This window comes from Puma concolor, chromosome E1 (genome assembly GCF_028749965.1).
Source record: "Puma concolor isolate L17-30 chromosome E1, mPumCon1.1.hap2, whole genome shotgun sequence".
NCBI lineage: Eukaryota > Metazoa > Chordata > Mammalia > Carnivora > Felidae > Puma > Puma concolor.
Window position 1 is genome coordinate 52140620 of NC_141680.1, and position 16668 is coordinate 52157287.

The following is a 16668-nucleotide window of genomic DNA, read 5'->3' on the forward strand; positions in this document are numbered from 1 at the left end:
TCCCTCTGCCCCGGGATGCTCTCCCCCCAGGACAGCCCAGCACAGCGCCTGGGTTCCCATCCTCAGGCGTCCCGAGCCTGGGCTGTTGGGCCCAAGCAAGCTCCTAGCAGCCCTTCTGCTCCAGCTGGGCCCTCCTGCACCCTCCTCCCCACGGCCTGCTCTCCACACCCGGGTCCCTGGGGTGACACCTTGCATGGGGACACAAATACGCACACTTCCTCTGAACAACCTTCGGTGCCGTGGGCTGGCTGAAGCCATGTTAAGAAAAGAAGAAACTATTTTCACATGGGCAACCGGCAAAGGTGTCCCCTGGCCCACTCTGATGGCAGCCTTTTGTGTCACTTCTCATAACCCCAGTGAAGTGGGGTTTTCCTCCCTCCAGAAGCCAAGGCCGACTGTCTCTTAGGCCAGGGAGGTGGAGGGCCGGGCCCAGGAGATTTTTTTTTTTTTTAATATTTATTTATTTTGAGAGAGAGAAAGAGAGCACAAGCTGAGGAGGGGCAGAGAAAGAGGGAGACAGATGTTCCAAAGCGGGCTCCATGCTGTCAGCACAGAGCCCCACGCGGGGCTTGAACTCACGAACCATGAGATCATGACCTGAGCCAGAGTAAGACCAGCTGAGCCACCCAGGCTCAACCAGCTCAACCAGCTGAGCCACCCAGGCGCCCCGGGACACGTGAGATTTTTAATTTCTTCTAAAATCAGAAGGAGGGAAAAAAAGAACTTTTTCAGTTGAAGACAATGGTTTAATATATATTATTTATATATGCATCTTTCTGTCAATACAGATGTGAAATATGATTTTTAGTATTTCGTACGGAAGCAGGGGCCCACGAAGGCCCAAGTTCCCATATATCCCACAAAAATCAGAACATGGTCCTGCCCAAAGCCCCCATCCCAAGTATCACCAGCCACAGAAACTTGAAAATGTAGATTTTTTTTTTTTTTTTTTTTTTGGTCTCTTTCTTGAAGGTTTCAAAGACTGTCAGGACCAGTTTCTTAGGTGGGGTTTGAGGTTTGGAGCAGCTGGGGTCCCTTTGGTGGCCTCCCTAGGACCAATGTTGTCTCTAAGCTCAAGCTGAGTCTGCGGGCCCAGCCCCGGGATGGTATGGGGACTGTGTGTGCCCTCCTCTGGGCCTGACCTCGGGGGCTCGGCTTCCTCCATTACAGAAGGAAAGACTTTGGAACGGCCTGAGCTTGGCAGTAATTCTGGATTGGCCAGTCATCAGAGATGTTGAAGATTTTCTCGTGGGCCAAAGGTTTTCTCTGTGCTCTGGGCGGATGAAGTCCCTCTGAGGATCCTGACGAATGAATTCTGAGACGTTAGGGTTCCCTGAACATGAGACTTTAGTGCTTTGTTTCATTAGAATGTGAAGCCTCATGATACAGGGGAGAAAACCGAAGATGGAAAGAGAAAGTATGCCATCCATTCCAGCCTGACACAGACCCTGTGTTTCCTGCTCGCTGGTGACCCGTCTGCGATGCCGGTGTCCTTTAGGGGTGCAGCTTCGAGAAAGCTCAAACAAACGGCCCCAGCCGCCGCCGCCTTTTCGGACTGCGTTGCTCCGCACTGCCCGGTCTGTAGCAGGATCCTTGGACTCCGGACAGGTTTCTGGACTGTGCCGTACTCTGGTCATGCTTACTCTGCACTCCTTGGCTTTGCCTGTGTGGGATGCCCAGCCCCTAGGACACGTATCTCGAGAGGTAAGCCACTAGCTGTGTGGATCGTGAACACAGAAGGCAAACCAGAAATAATCCGTGCCATCGTCCGGGGAGAGATTCTGTCCGGGATTCTAGGCGGAGCCTCATGGCGAGCCCCTTCTGCAGCCCCTCTTGGGCGGGCAGAGAGGCTTGTTCCCGGACCTCTGGGTGGTGGCAGTGGGGCAGGTGGCCCCTGAGGCCTCCCTCAGAGCGTGCCTGAAGTTTGGTGCTGTGCCCAGCCTCAGGCGAACCAGGGCCTCTATCTGGGGGAGTACCCCTCACCTTGGCCTGCCCGCCTGACTGCATCACATCCCGCTGACTCAGTTGGCCTGGCCCTTGGATAAACAGCTTTGTTGAAAGGACGGTCCATTTGTTTACGCTGGAGAGTTTTTTTCTGATGAAACACAGCAGGCTGGTGGGCGATGTGCCCCATAATAGAGTCAAGTTGCACCGCGTGACTTAAAAACTCACATTAACAAAACCCACCAAAATGGTAACAGTGGCTGCCTTTGGGTGATGGACGATTTCTGCGTTGTTCTCTCTTTTATATTTCTGGGTGTTCTATTTTTTTCCCCCCACCGTAAACATTTATTACTATTTTGTAATGGGGAAGAAATCACTGAAATAAAGGGGGTGGAACGTTTCACATACCATGGCATTTTAATTAAAAAAAAATTTTTTTTTATATTTATTTTTGAGAAAGAGAGAGACAGAGTGTGAGCAGGGAAGGGGCAGAGAGAGGGAGAAACAGCCTCAGGCTGTGAGCTGTCAGCACAGAGCGCCTTGAGGGGCTTGAACCTATAAACCGTGAGATCATGACCCGAACCGAAGTCGGACCGTCAACCGACTGAGCCACCTAAGCGCCCCTTAATTTTTTTTTAATGTTTAGTTATTTTTGAGAGAGAGAGAGAGACAGAACGTGAGCATAGGAGGGGCAGAGAGAGCGGGAGACACAGAATCCGACGCAGGCTCTAGGCTCTGAGCTGTCAGCACAGAACCCGACACGGGGCTTGAACCCACAAACCATGAGATCATGAGCTGAGCCAGAGTCAGATGCTCAACTGACTGAGCCACCCAGGTCCCCCTTATTTATTTATTTTTTTTAATGTTTAGTTACTTTTGAGAGAGAGAGACAGACAGAGACAGAGTACAAGCAGGGTAGGGGCAGAGAGAGAGAGAGAGACGCACAGAATCCAAAGCAGGCTCCAGGCTCTGAGCTGTCAGCACAGAGCCCAACATGGGGCTCGAACCCACGAACCACGAGATCATGACATGAGCCAGAGTCGGATGCTCAACTGACTGAGCCACCCAGGTGCCCCACCATGGCATTTTAAACAAAGACTGAATGTTTGTGACACAGAGACCCAGAGCAGGAATAATGACGTGAACATTCTCTAGCAGATGCCTGTTACACGTGGTTCCCTCTCAGCCAGTGGCTGTGGCCTCGCTGGTGACAGGTAGAGCCTCTTGGTTCTTAGATCCATAGGGTAGCCCTTGTGAATAACGATGACACAAATACCATCATCTTCTACATGTCTCATCTATGTGTTTCATCCACGTGATACCCTGTGAGGTGGGCACTATTAGGATCATGCCCATTTTAGAGAATGGAAAATGGAGGCATTGAGAAGACAGGTAGGTATAACTCTGGGATTTGAGACCTGGTAACACTTGGCCACAGAGCCTGGGTGCTAAACCACAGTGCCATTCTGCCTTTTGTAGGAGCAGAAATCCAGGTGGGACCCGAAGGAAGGACCAGCAGGCAGAGGAGGCGGACCATATGGGAGGATGTTGGTGCTCAGTCTGGGCTGGTTTGGGTGGGCCTTGACCACAGCATGGGCCAGGGAGAGAGTCTGGGAGTAGCTGGGGCCAACGCCGTCTTGTTCTTCCTGCAGTGTGCTGGACATCTTCCCCACTGTGGTGGCCCTGGCGGGGGCCAGCCTGCCCCAAGACCGGCACTTTGACGGCTTGGATGCCTCTTCCGTGCTTTTTGGCTGGTCGCAGACTGGGCACCGGGTAAGTGGAGGAGGTGTGCGCCCCTCACTGGCTCTACAGGGGCTTGGGCTGCTGCTTCTCATCCGGGGCCACCTTTGTGCGAAGAGAACCCTCCTGGGAACATGCATGCCAGCGGCCCCTCCCGATCTAGTTTAAGAACCCTGACGGATTAATCCTTTGAGACAAAGCTCTCTTTCCACCCCTCTCCCCCTCTTCCCCTGTGATCAATCCAGCTTGTCAATCCAGACTTACATTGGACAGTCTGGCTTAGAGTGGGTGTGTATAGAGGTGCTTCTTGCCCGTAACATACGATTTTTTTCCGCAATGATGTGTCTGACACATCGTAGGCCCCTGGCACATTTTTGTTGGACGGGGTGGCTGACTAGCCAGAGTGACTTGGGTATTGTGGGACTCCCCGACTAGAATGGAACTTCCCGAAGGCAGGGATCTCCCCCAGAATTCTCAGTGCACCTAACTGGGCCAGCACCCAGCCGGCAGTAAATGTGCATTTGACGAAGAAATGAATGAACATTCCCCCTGGCTCCTGGAAGGCCCGGCCTGTGGCCCTACAGCCCCTGCTCCAGCTTTGGAGTTCTGCTCCCCAGCACCCCAGGGTCCCCTCTCCATGTGCACTGAGGCATTCGTCGGCAGTGACAGCCAGGAAGTGCCGGCCCCGACGGCCTTTCCATGTCATTTCCGTGTGTTTTCCTTTCACCAAAAGGAAGAGGAAGTGGGAGGAGGGAACCCCAAGCACCTCTGTGAGGCCCGGTGAGCACATGGCTTCTGAGTTAGGGACCCACACATCAAAGGGTCTATTTGTGTCTTCACCCGAGGTTCACATGGAAGTGACTCAAATGCGCTGCTCGGATGTGGCCGGTGGTTTGTGACGCGGCCCTCGCCACGGAGCCCCGAGGGGGCCATCCGTGCTTCCGAGAGCGTTCCTGCAGTTTCTAGGGGTTGTCTGACGCTGCCTGAAATGCCCTCTGAGCAAGTACTGCTTCTCCCGGGACACCCAACCTTCTAGAGCTGCCCAGGCTTCCAGGCTGAGCCCCACCGCTGGGGGAGCTGCAAAGAGCAGGAAGATGGTTTCCGCCTCCGGACTGGACGTTCGCAGTGTGTGACCCCGGGGGGTTATCGAAGACGTCAGTGGAGAGGTGCTCCTGAGTGTTTATCACCACGGCTACTAATAGAATCATTGGGGTCACCAGGAAGTGCTTCAAGGACTCCGGGCTCCTTGACGCGGCCGCTCCTGCCTGTGGAAGCCAGAACCTTCGCGCTCACTTCCGCTCTCAGAGGGGAGAGCGGTCCCTCTCTCTAGTTGCAGCTCTTTCTTCTGCAGAGTCATGCTCAGGGCCTAACAGTTACTGGCCTCGTGTCCGACAGGGTTGGGCCCGGCAAGGGGAGTAGAGGCGGCCCCAACACTGGTTGGGGTTTTCGTGGGGACAGATGATGTGTGGTAAGGCGGCTGCAGTGGGGGCTGGCTTGCTCCCTGACCACACCGCAGGGCCCAGAAGGAAACAGCCACCACTTACTGCTTGCAGGAAGCTGCTGATAGCATCTTCAAGAGCAAAGGCCCTGGGATGCTGGCACCTGCAGGCTATACCCAGCCTCCCAGAGCTCTGGATTCCCTGCAGAGCCGTGCAGATGCTGCAGATAAGATTGTTTGGAGTTTGAGGGCAACCCAGATAATTGTTGGCCCTGAATTGGTCTTTTCTGCTCACCTGCTGAAAAGACTAGAGTAAAGCGTCCAGAATTTGCTGAACAGAGGGGAGGTCGGAGGCCGGGAGGTAGAGTGAGTGATGATAGAGACATACACGCACATACATATGTGTATACGCTCACATACAGGTCCCCGCGTGCGATTTTTTTTTTTAAACTTTTATTATTTTCTATTAAAACAATGTTTTCTTAACGTTTATTTATCATTGAGAGAGAGAGAAAGAGAGAGATAGCACAAGTCAGGGAGGGGCAGAGAGAGAGGGAGTCACAGAATCCGAAGCAGGCTCCAGGCTCCGAGCTGTCAGCACAGAGCCCGACGCGGGGCTCGGACCCAGGACCCGTGAGATCATGACCTGAGCCGGAGTCAGAGGCTTAACTGACGGAGCCACCCAGGCGCCACCGCGTGTAATTTTTACTAAACACAATTTGGTTGTGTTCACACTCAGGTGTGTTCTGGGCGTGCAAGGATTCTAACATGGCTTAGTTTAGAAAACCATTCCAGTTTCAAGAAGCTCAGAGTAACTCCTCAGATGCTCATCTCAAAACAATATGCAAATACAGCTCAGCCATTCGGTCCTTCCCTATTTTGCAAATGAAGTAACCGCCCGGGTAAAGAGCTGAAGCCACCTAAGGCTAAGGCGTAGCTCCTTGGCACCCCCCCTCCCCGCACCCCCCCCAGGCCCCGTGCGGACAGGTTTAAGGGCAAGTAATGGGTCTGCAGTTTTCCTACTGTGCAGTCTTTTCACTACCCGCTTCGAGGACGGGCGGGACGTGGGGTGGTGTTGAAAATGAGCAACGGAGGTGGCCAGGCTGCCCGCTCTTGCATTCTGCTGAGCCTTCTGCTTCTCATCTTGATGGGCCCGGGTCTGGGCACGGAGGGCAACCGCAGGGCGGGGGAGGGCGCCTCAGAGATCCTGCTTCGTGCTTGCCTGACTCCCTGGTGGAAGCTGGAGTTCGTCACGTTACCACCGGTCAAGTCGTACCTCCGCCCCGGGTTGCCAACCGCCGAGGCCAAAAATTGCCCACAAAGAGGAAGGCGTCTTTAATGGCTCTTCACCTGCCAGTGCAGACTGGTCTGGGGCTGCTGTGGGTCAGAAAATGCATGGCACCTCCCTGGAGGCCATACACCGGGGAGACCTGAGCAGGGGCTTGTCTCTGGAGCTCCGTCTGTCTGATCACTTCTCTTAGGGAGGCCCCTAGTGGTGAAAGACGCCATCCCCATCCGGAGTGGCTGCCCCCTTTTGGAGCAGGCTTTGCAGCCCCACCTGATGGGATTGGGGAGCCTTCCTTTTGTGTGTGTGTGGGGGGGGGGGCGTTACCACATAAGCACCAGCCTCTGGGGCCTAAGGGAGCCGCTCACCTGCTTCAAACAACAAAACAGAATGAAACAAAGCAAACAGGTAAGAAAGGCAACCAAGAGGGTGCAACATGTCTGCAGAAGATAAAAGTTATCTTTGAAGTGGGGACCCACCCTGGAGAGGACCTGTCTTAGGCTGTGATTCATGTATCAGTTTGCCAACCCTCTTCCTATGTGGGTGTAAACAACGCCGTGGCCAGTCTGCACAACAAAACCCACGCCCTCCTGTTTCTGAGAGGGAGCCATCCGGAAGTTTTGCTTCCTCTTCCTCTTGGATTTTGGAAGTTGCCTCTGGTAACGCTGCACAAATATCCTGGATGTAGCAGCCCACCCTTCTGGAGTGTCTGTCACCGAGACCCAAATACTGTCAACGATTTGAACCAGCGGACCGCGACTCCCATCTTCTGGAGGTCTGAGGACCTCCTTGATGGGCGGACGGTAGGTTTTCCAAGTCCCCCCACTTTCCGCCTCCGCCAGAAGGAAACCCAGTGGCCTCCCGCAGTGAGAGGCTTGGCTTCCTGCTGGGCGGGCAGAGGAGTGAGTTTTGAGTTACGACTTCTTTTCCTGTTTGGAAGGAGCCTGCTGTCATCATGCTGGCTGGAGACCTTGCAGGGACTGTCACGAGAGCCCAGCACGGAAGCTGCAGGTGCGGGAGGGACCCCGCCCTCGGTGGCATCCTCTGAGAGCCCGGAAAAACTTGGGGGGACAGCTGTTTACTGCTCCAACAGATGTTTCTCGCTCTTTTTTTTTTAATAGCCCCATGGAAACTTTGAATCACATAAGCGTCTTTGCAGTGATATATATTGGTCATGATTCATACCAGGGCGGTCTCACGCATCCAGCACCAACCCACCAACCCACCAAGGACACTGGTTGTTTATTTTCTACCGAATCCTGCCCTTGGCACGCCTGAATTCGGTGTTTCCATTCTGTAGGGCGATTCTTTCATCGATGGCCGGATGACGGGGAATTTCCTCAGTCTGAGGAGGGCAGGATTGAGTCAGGGAGTGAGGACATCTGTGTTCGGAGGTTAGGCTGTGCCCAGTTCTGCAGAAATCACGCCTAGCTGTCCTCTCAAGGACATGCCATCCTTGCTTGAGGGAGAGTTAGAACATTAACTGGATGCCAAGAAGCCGTGTTTCCAAGGAGCACCCGCGTCAGAATCCCTGGGACTGTCTGTAAGCCGTGCAGATTCCCAGGCCCCGTCTTGAACCTGAAGGGTGGGACACAGCCACCTGCGGCCCCGCCCTAGGATGGTCCTGCGCCTGGTTTAGAGAACACGTACTGTGCTGCCTTGAAATTGTTCGATTTCGAACGAGGTTTCTCTCTTTCATTTTGCACCGGACCCTGCGAATTCTGCAGCTGGTACCGGGGGCCTAGGAGTCTGACCAGAGTTGCAGCCCATTCTGATTAATTAACTTGCCAAGGAGCTATTTCCTGCCCTTCTCCCCCTGCCCCCCCCCCCCCCCCCAAGCATTGGCCGGCGTGGACTACAGGCCTGTGTCTGTCAGTGTTTGGGGCCGTGGTGGGTGGGATGGACCGGCCACCGTGACAGAGAAAGGAATGCCTTCCAGGAAGCATGGGGGGCATGGTTGACGGGTTAGGAAGCTCTCTCTGCTGCTCTCTCTCAGGTGCTGTTTCACCCCAACAGTGGGGCGGCTGGAGAGTATGGAGCCCTTCAGACCGTCCGCCTGGAACAACACAAGGCCTTCTACGTCACCGGTGAGTCAGGGGCACCCACCTGGATCCACCCTCAGGCCTCCAGGAATGAGTGTGGGCTGCCCTCCCTCAGGGAGCCCTCAGCTCCCCCCTCCCCCCCTCCCCCCACCACCCCAGGACAGGCCCTCTGCACCCACAAATACGAAAACAAGGTCTTTGTACTCTGTGCCTGAATTTCTAGCAAGCTCAGAGCTAGTCCGCACACTCACAAGAAGGACTCTCACTCCACTGTTAGGCTTTAAATGCCAGTTTGGCGGAATGTTAAATGGAAGCTTGGAGATATTTTAAGGTGTAATTTACTAGACAATAGACTGTTTCAGAGAATAGACTCTAGAGGTCTAGTTAGCAAACCGACAGAAGTCTCTCTGCTTCTTGATTCGCTCGGTGACGGTCTTAAATGTATATTTTAGAAATGTGATGCTGGGTCAGGATGGTTCTCAAAATCTTCCCAGGGGCTTCTGGCTGCGAACAGAATTCAGGCTCCTTCCATACCGGGTCGCTCGACTTTTCTGGTGTTGGTTCTCCAAGAGCAACCACCTTCTTCCTTGGCCTTCTATCAAGATCTCTTTCAGCGTTTAGGGCCTCACATCAAATCCTAGTACCTCGGTCATAAAACTCCCTCTCATCTTCTCAGCTGGGTATGATCTGGAGAAACTCTGGTGATGATCACGTTCTGCCCTATATGCCATCCATTGGGGTACATGTTTTATTTTTCCTACTAGTTTTTTTTTTTTAATTTTTTTTTTAACGTTTATTCAGTTTTGAGAGACAGAGACAGAGCACGAGTGGGGCAGGGGCAGAGAGAGAGGGAGACACAGAATCCGAAGCAGGCTCCGGGCTCCGAGCTGTCAGCGCAGAGCCTGACTCGGGGCTCGAACTCAAGAACCGTGAGATCATAACCTGAGCCGAAGTCGGCCACTTAACTGACTGAGCCACCCAGGCGCCCCTCCCTTACTAGTTTTGAGCTCTCTGAACCCAGAGCTTTGTAAGATCTTTTATTTTTGTTGTCTTTAAGTGCTGAGCACAGTGTCTCGTGTCCCGCAGGAACCCTAAAATTTTTCTCCGAGTGAATGAAAAACGAACAAACAAAAACATAAACAAAACAAAACCAGACCCGGGACCTGGTGTGGATTTCAATTTGATTCAGTTATTTAATGTGAGAGTGTTCCAAAGCATTATATAATAAAGAACAGAAATTATTTTCCCCGAGTATAAATACGTGATCCTGGAGAAAATGTGCCATAAAAACACAGGTTCTTTGAGTTCAGAACTTGAGGGATATTAAAAATGCCACAAAGACTCTTTTGATTCTCCAAAACCTAAAATGCAAACCAGTCAGATATTTGTTATGCTTTCGGGTGGAAAATTTCTAGATTACAGTCCTTACATTACATTATCTCAGAGGTATGGCTTCTCCAGGCTGAGTTAATTTCAGAAGTCAAGACCTTGCCAAAAAAGCCCTTGGGACCACAGTGCTGGCATCCTAAATGTTACTATGAAGTAATCGGACCGTTTAAAACCATCACAATCAGACAAGAATTAGGATGCCCAGGGGAGGCCTCTTCTGAGGAGTCACCAAAGTCCCGGGAGAGTTAGCACGAGGATGAGGACGACAGACATCTCAACAGCTGGGGGCCGGGGGTGGAGAGTGTGACATGTTCTGATCCCTCCCTTCCCTTCCTCTTTGGAAAGTCTGCATCCTGGTTACTTAAAGCTGCTTTTGGATAAACGAGCTATATTGACCTCTATCTACTACATTAGATTAGAGAAAGATTTGGAGGAGGTTTCTTCACAGATTTTGAGGCGTCCCCCCCCTTCTGGCTCCCTCCTTCCCGGATTTCACCCATCGATTTTCTTCCGTTGTGAGAGTCCTGAGCTCTGATACCTTGATATTCCCCCGATGCCCCAAGCCAAAGAGAGGATAGTCTTCTTGGGCCCGGACTGCACAGACTGGGCAGTGTCCCCAGGAGAATGAAACTCTTGAACACAGACCCAACCCATGGTGACCTCTGCCTTTCAATGATCAAATTATTTTGTTTCTGCCTGCCTCCGTGATTTTCTGGTGCCTTCAATTGTTGGGGTTTTTTCCCCTGAATTTGTTGCCTAGAATTTGTAATTGTTACCCACGTGGGGTCCTATGCAAGCTATTTCATTATTCTGTGAAGTGGAAATCTTTAATTTTTATAAGGAGTCCATCCAAACCCTTGCTTGACTGACTGCAAACCTCATGTCCCATGCCCTTGACTGGCAATGAAGAAGAGCCAAATTCTAGGCAAAGACAGTGATTCTCAGCTTTCCACTGACCGACCCAAATGTCAACCACGAGAGGAAAACCATTAATGAAGGGCTGTGCGACTTGCCCATTCTTCTCTCCCCGTAAGAGGAGCCACTGGAGAAATTTCTCTCACACCTCAGTGAGAAGGAGCAATTGATAAGTTTCCACCTTCTGGTTTGGCTGCTAAGAAGCTCGGGGGCAAAGTAGGTGTTCAGGAATTCCTATATTTCTTAAAAAAGATATTTTTAACTATTTTTGTGTATGAGAGAGAGAGAGAGTATGAGCAGGGGAGGGGCCAAGAGACGGGGTGACACAGAATGTGAAGCCGGTTCCAGGCTCTGAGCTGTCAGCACAGAGCCCGACGCCAGGCTCGAACTCACGAACTGTGAGATCATGACCTGAGCGAAGTCAGACGCTTAACCGACTGACTGACCAACCCCGGCACCCCGGGAGTTCCTGTATTTCTGATGGCCGTCCTTTGCCTTGACTCCTTCTGGTGACTCAGTTGCATTACATTGATTTCTATCAGATGCCTGAACTACTTTTTGTATGGAAAAGGAAAAGAACCTGAGTCGTGACAGCTAAGGATGCGGCTCTCCATTTTTGTTCCTGCTCCCCTGAGGCTGCTTCAACAGCCAGATTCTGGTTTCAACAAGAGTCTCAGCTACAACCCAAAGTGAAATTACTCACCTTGCCTTCCCGCCCAGTCCACAAACTGAGTATCTCTGGTATTCCAGAAATGAATTTTTGAGGAAAAAAAAAAAAAGAAAAAAAGAAAAAACCGAATTTACTAGCCAAGGGTGGAGACGGGAGATACTCGATTGGCTGCTGTGCGGGCCCTGAAGGCAAGTCCGGGAGAAGTTCCAGATCATTCTGGAAGGCAGGAGCATCCCTGGGATGAGCAGCCGGAACCCCAAGGCGCTTTCTTTGACGGAGAGAACAGTCATTCGAACATACGAGTCCTGCTCTGTTTGCCTCGATTTATAATCCATCACCTTCTCCTCTTTCCAGCACGGGGCCAAAGCTGGGTTTGATGGGGTGTTTGCTGTCACCCTCTCTCTAGGCGGAGCCAAAGCCTGTGACGGGAAGGTCGGGCCCCCGCGGCTTCATGAGCCTCCCCTCATTTTTAACCTGGAAGAGGATGTTGCGGAAGCCCAGCCTCTAGAAGAAGGTAGTGCTGAGTACGGGCGCGTCTTGCCCAAGGTCAGACAGGTCCTGGCGGAGGTGCTGGTGGACATTGCTGGTGACAAGACGTCCAGGGCGGATTACACTCGGGATCCTTCGGTGACCCCCTGCTGTGATCCCCACCGAAAGGCCTGCCGCTGTCACACCACCTGACCCATTTCCCCCCCACTGTCCTCCCTGCATGCCGCCTTGGGAGGGGGGTGGGGACGGCTGTGCCGAGCCGAGCGAGCGCTAGGGAAAGGCACACAGGCTTTGGAGTCAGGCCGGGTTCAGGCCCCAGCTTCGGAACGTGGGCCGTGGGCCGTCACTGAACCCACAGCTTTCGAGCTCATTCTGAGGACCAAGGAGGCACTGTATGCAAATGACTGCCACATCACGTGACGCGGAACAGGCACTGGATGCATTTTAGTTTCCTTTCCTTTCTATGCACCCAGTTTTGCTGGTCGTTTTAGCATAGATTCATGCCAGCTGGGATCTAGGGCAGCACTTTTCCATCTTTAATACGCATACGTGTCACCTGGGATCCCTCGAGAGTGCAGATTCTGACTCAGTAGTTGCCCGAGACGCTCCATTTCCGGGCAGCTCCTGGGGGAAATGCCCAGAGTAGCACAGGTGCAGACTAGACAAAGCTAGACGTTTCCGGGTCTCAGAGCAGGCGAGCCCACGGATACATCCGTGGCACTCCCTGTCTCCTCTCGCTCCCCCTTAAAGATCAAATGATGGTATTTTAAAGATTGTAAGCATTCCTTCTGCCTCCTAAAACCAGGAAGAAATGAACGTCTAAAACCTCAAAAACACATTGCCATGATTTTATTATAAGTGTCCTAAATGGGACTCCAAGGTAATAAATGATTCATTCCAATCACTGCAAAAATACTTTGCCTGGCTAAAAGCAGTCTCTCTCTATGTCATATACAAGAAATACAATTCAAAGAGGTTTTCCTATACGTACATTTTTACATGGCATACATTTAAAAAGGATGCCCTTGTTCATATAAAGTTCCGGCTATAGACCAACGTGGTTAGTGAGCATCGACGCGATGGCTGTAACATATTTCATATAGTCTCTCCCACGCCTGCTGGCAACCAGGGCGGAGGAGAGTTTGGTGAGCAGTGGACCGCGTCCCGTGGCTTAAGCAGGCGGCACCTGGGATTCCTGCCCCCCTTTCTGCGCACACAATTGTACTCCATTCTTCCACCTTCCTTGTTTTCTCCACAACCACCTGACAGGGGGTGTCCTGCTTTCTGAGGTGCGCTTCTCATCATGACTGCTTCGTTTTGCCCTTCTGACTTCCACGGCACAAGATAATCTACCAAAATCAAAACAGAACGGCCTTAACTCTTTCCGGGAAGAGACTGGTAGGCAGGCTGGGTTATCAACAGATCTGTGCCCACGAGGGGTCAGCAGGGGGAGGCTGGGCGCTGCAGATCCACAGACTGACCCTCACTCACGGCCACAGAAAATCCACCCATCTTACTTCGGTATAGACGAGTATGGCACGGTTTCAAAAAAAACTGACTACGTCTAAAATACGTGTGTGTGTGTTTATATGGGTATTGCATGTTTTTTTAAAAGGCTCATCTTACTTGTAAACACAGACTGTTAAGTCACTACTAAAGTCAGTAAATACCCTTGGTCCCAATTTGCTTACTCTTGCTCACAAGAGCAGACTAGTGTCGGAAAATATGCAGACTTGTAAAGGTTGGTGTATTGCTGGGACAAAAGCTGCTTATCTTCCTGAACACAGCGTCTTTCTAAGGGACCAGAAACGATCAATTCTCTTTCCTTTCATTGTTTATGGAGCAAAGTAAGTCCCAAGGAGATAAGAGCGATCATATCCAGGGAAGTGCGAGTATACTTAGAAAACAAAAAAGACCCACTCGAGATGACCTGTGTTCCGAAGGCAAAGGCCCAGGGAGGGCCGCACGAGATTATCTGGGCAAGCCCATGTTCTTAGTTAACTGAAAGAGAAGTGATTTTAACCAAACGGAGACTCCAAGATCCTTTCTCAATCCTGGAAGTTTTTAAGGGACGTGGGTAGAGATGTGAATTCTGGACAAGATACAGAATAAAGGCAGAGAGGGGAGTCGCCCAGGATCTCCTCTCCAGTTGGACATCGTTGCCAATGAGGGCGTGAGGTGGTCCGTGTCAAGAGGACATCCCAGTGGCACTCACGCCCCTGGTCCCCGTGCGGTGCGGTGAGGTGGAGAAGGCCGTCTGCTACGATGTCAGGAGCTCGCGGAAGCATGGCCCTCTCCTCCCCGTCTGCCTCTAGGCTGGAGGGCAGGCCTGGGGTCTGATGGGCTTCTTGACCCCTACCACCAGCTCTAGGGTCTAACAGGGGCCTCATTCAGTGATCAGTGGTCTCGCTGGCAGGAAGCCTTCCTCGAGTATAAATAAAAATCCCGGATGCAATTTAAACCAGGTTTCACTCATCTGATCCTTAAGAGGAGACGGGACAGCCGGCTCATAGCCAGCTTCCTGGCAGTGTTTAGGTGAACAGGCCTCTTGATAGGTTCTAGCACTCGTTTTTAAGCATCTCTATTTTTTTTTTTTTTTTAAAGCTCGAGGCAAATGATCTGCACAGTGTACCTATTATCTTATGCAGGCTTTCTTTGGCAGGGGCCCATCTCCTTCATGCCAAGATCTGCAGTACCCCAATTCTGTAAAGTACAAGAGCTTGTAGGGTTCACTTTGATTACTAATTAATAATCTAATAATCTTTTCTAGCAGTCACAGACTTTCACCAAAACCACTGAAATGGAACCTAATGAGGGAATGCTCCAAACCTGGACACGTGGGACACATCTATCCCTAGGGCATCTGATCTATTCTGGTTCCTAGAAGATACAGCTGCAGGGAAATGACCACCAGCTTTGGGGGGGGGGGCGCGGCAGAAGAACTCCCTTTATGGCTAGTTCGGGCATGAGAACCCAAAGGCAAACCACTGGCTTATCAGGAGGCAGCAAGCCAACAGTTGTTTCTATCCTTAGAATTGGTATTTTTAAGAACCACCGCTCTCCACGCTTAACATCTAAACTACTTGTTGGCATTGTGTTTGGCAATCTGCCGATTCAAAGCCCGGAACGTAGACTTCAAGCTACAATCTGTAAAGCCTTTATGGGAAAGCACAAAGCCAGCCCTCTAATGATGCAAAGAGGGACCCAAAACAGTCTTTTTTTTTTTAAGCTGACTGGGCTCATCAGATTGTCCCAAGGTTTATATAAGAAAGAAGCTAGACTTGCACCCCATCCTTTTGCAGATGGAACTTCCACGGACACGAAAGGATCAGGAGCAAACATTCTATACTAAGACCTAACGGGCTCTGAGGCAAAGCCCAAGTGGCTGCTGCTCTCTGGCCCCAGCGGGGGTCACAGAGTTGACTCTCTTAAGTCCTGGCCCGCGCACCGCTCCCATCTCTAAAGGAGTTCAGGTTCGCCCTCTGTGCCATTCGCTAACCGCAGCTCACAAGCCCGCTCCGTGCGTTGCTCTCAACGGAAGCTTGAGGCCTCAGAAGCTAAGACCCTGGCGGCCACCCAGGGAGAGAATCCTCTCGCTCCGGACAGGGACGCTAGAAAAAGCCAAGCTCTGCACCCAGCCAGCCCTGAGGGCTCTCGCTACCGGAACAGCTGAAGCAGGGTGCAGGGAAACGCAGGGGAGCTCTCCCCCGGGGGCTCCCACCCTCCGCACGGCTGCTGGCAGCCTGGGGTCCGCCTCACCAGAGCCGGAGGAGGGTGAGGGTCCGGCTGGCTTGCAGAGAGCGGCAGCCCAGCCCCGCTAGAGCATCGTCGTTAGCAAAAAGGTGGCAGGATTCCACAAGAACATCCTTAGGAGCCTCAGGAAAACAGGAGTTGATGCAGGCGTGAATTCCTGCCTTGCGAGCAGCAGAGATAGTGCTAACGAAGCCAAGTTAAGGGTTCCAGGCCTCCGGACGTAGTGAGGCCGCCGAGACCCCCTCCCCCCCCCCATTAGTATCCGGTGTTATTCTAATGCTGCTGTGTTCAGCTCGACACCTGGTGGCCAGTCTACAGGGTCTGAAGCACACGGCACGGCACGCCGTCTGTGGCTTTCTCAACGGGAGGGAGGAGGTTAGCTGTTACAGGACTAGACCACCGGGAAAGTGACCTCGCCTCGTGCGCGAGGGGAAGGTTTCCCTCCCAGCACACAGACTGGGCCGCTCTTTTAGGGATTCCTACTGCTCACAGGGGGAAATTCATTCTCGTCGTCAAGGCATACTGGTCCCGTCGCAAACTCATGTTCAGGAATAACCTCTCCTCGGAGGGCCCCGCCGTCCTCAGAATAACCTGGAAAGCAAGAGTGAGACATGAGGGAAGCCCCCTGGCCTGTTGTGACGCTCTGACCCCGGGACAGGACCTCCAGGGAAACCATGGAGGCCACCTTTGCCTTTCGAATGGAGAGACTGCTTCCGGTGAGTCAGAATCCCCACCGCTTAGGGTCTCGAAGCCCCCGGATGGGCTGACCTCGCCCACCCTTCCACCCCGGGCCCCTCCAACTTTCCACCTGTTTGCAATTCTCAAAGAGGCGAAGCCTCGACTCTACGTGTGAGGGAGACAGCCATTTTGGGCCGTGCCTGCCAGGTTTAGGGACCTGGGTTTAAAGGCTATTCTCAGGGCCGCACCTGGGGGGAAAGAAGTGGTTTGGGAAGAGTGCTCTGTTCACAGGTGACCATGAAGACAGAAGAGCTGCCGTCAGAAA

The 16668-nt window shown here is 52.3% G+C and overlaps 2 protein-coding genes across 7 annotated transcripts in view; one reads left to right on the forward strand and one right to left on the reverse strand.

The window, feature by feature from the left end:
* ARSG (arylsulfatase G) overlaps positions 1–12827 on the forward strand; it is a 109820-nt gene extending 96993 nt beyond the window's left edge. For 2 of the 4 annotated variants that reach the window (XM_086687840.1, XM_086687841.1), the window contains 3 exons: positions 3597–3717; positions 8404–8494; positions 11830–12827. In XM_086687840.1, coding sequence (XP_086543966.1) covers positions 3597–3717; positions 8404–8494; positions 11830–12104 — 487 coding nt within the window. In that variant the 3' untranslated portion in view covers positions 12105–12827. The other 2 variants (XM_086687842.1, XM_086687843.1) reach the window with 2 other exon arrangements.
* The window catches only part of WIPI1 (WD repeat domain, phosphoinositide interacting 1), a 31278-nt gene continuing 27349 nt past the window's right edge, over positions 12740–16668 (reverse strand). For 2 of the 3 annotated variants that reach the window (XM_086687844.1, XM_086687845.1), the window contains 3 exons: positions 16156–16256; positions 15672–15787; positions 12740–13261 (listed from right to left, as the gene is read on the reverse strand). In XM_086687844.1, coding sequence (XP_086543970.1) covers position 13261; positions 15672–15787; positions 16156–16256 — 218 coding nt within the window. In that variant the 3' untranslated portion in view covers positions 12740–13260. The remainder of the gene's footprint in view (positions 13262–15671; positions 15788–16155; positions 16257–16668) is intronic. The other variant, XM_025927616.2, reaches the window with a different exon arrangement.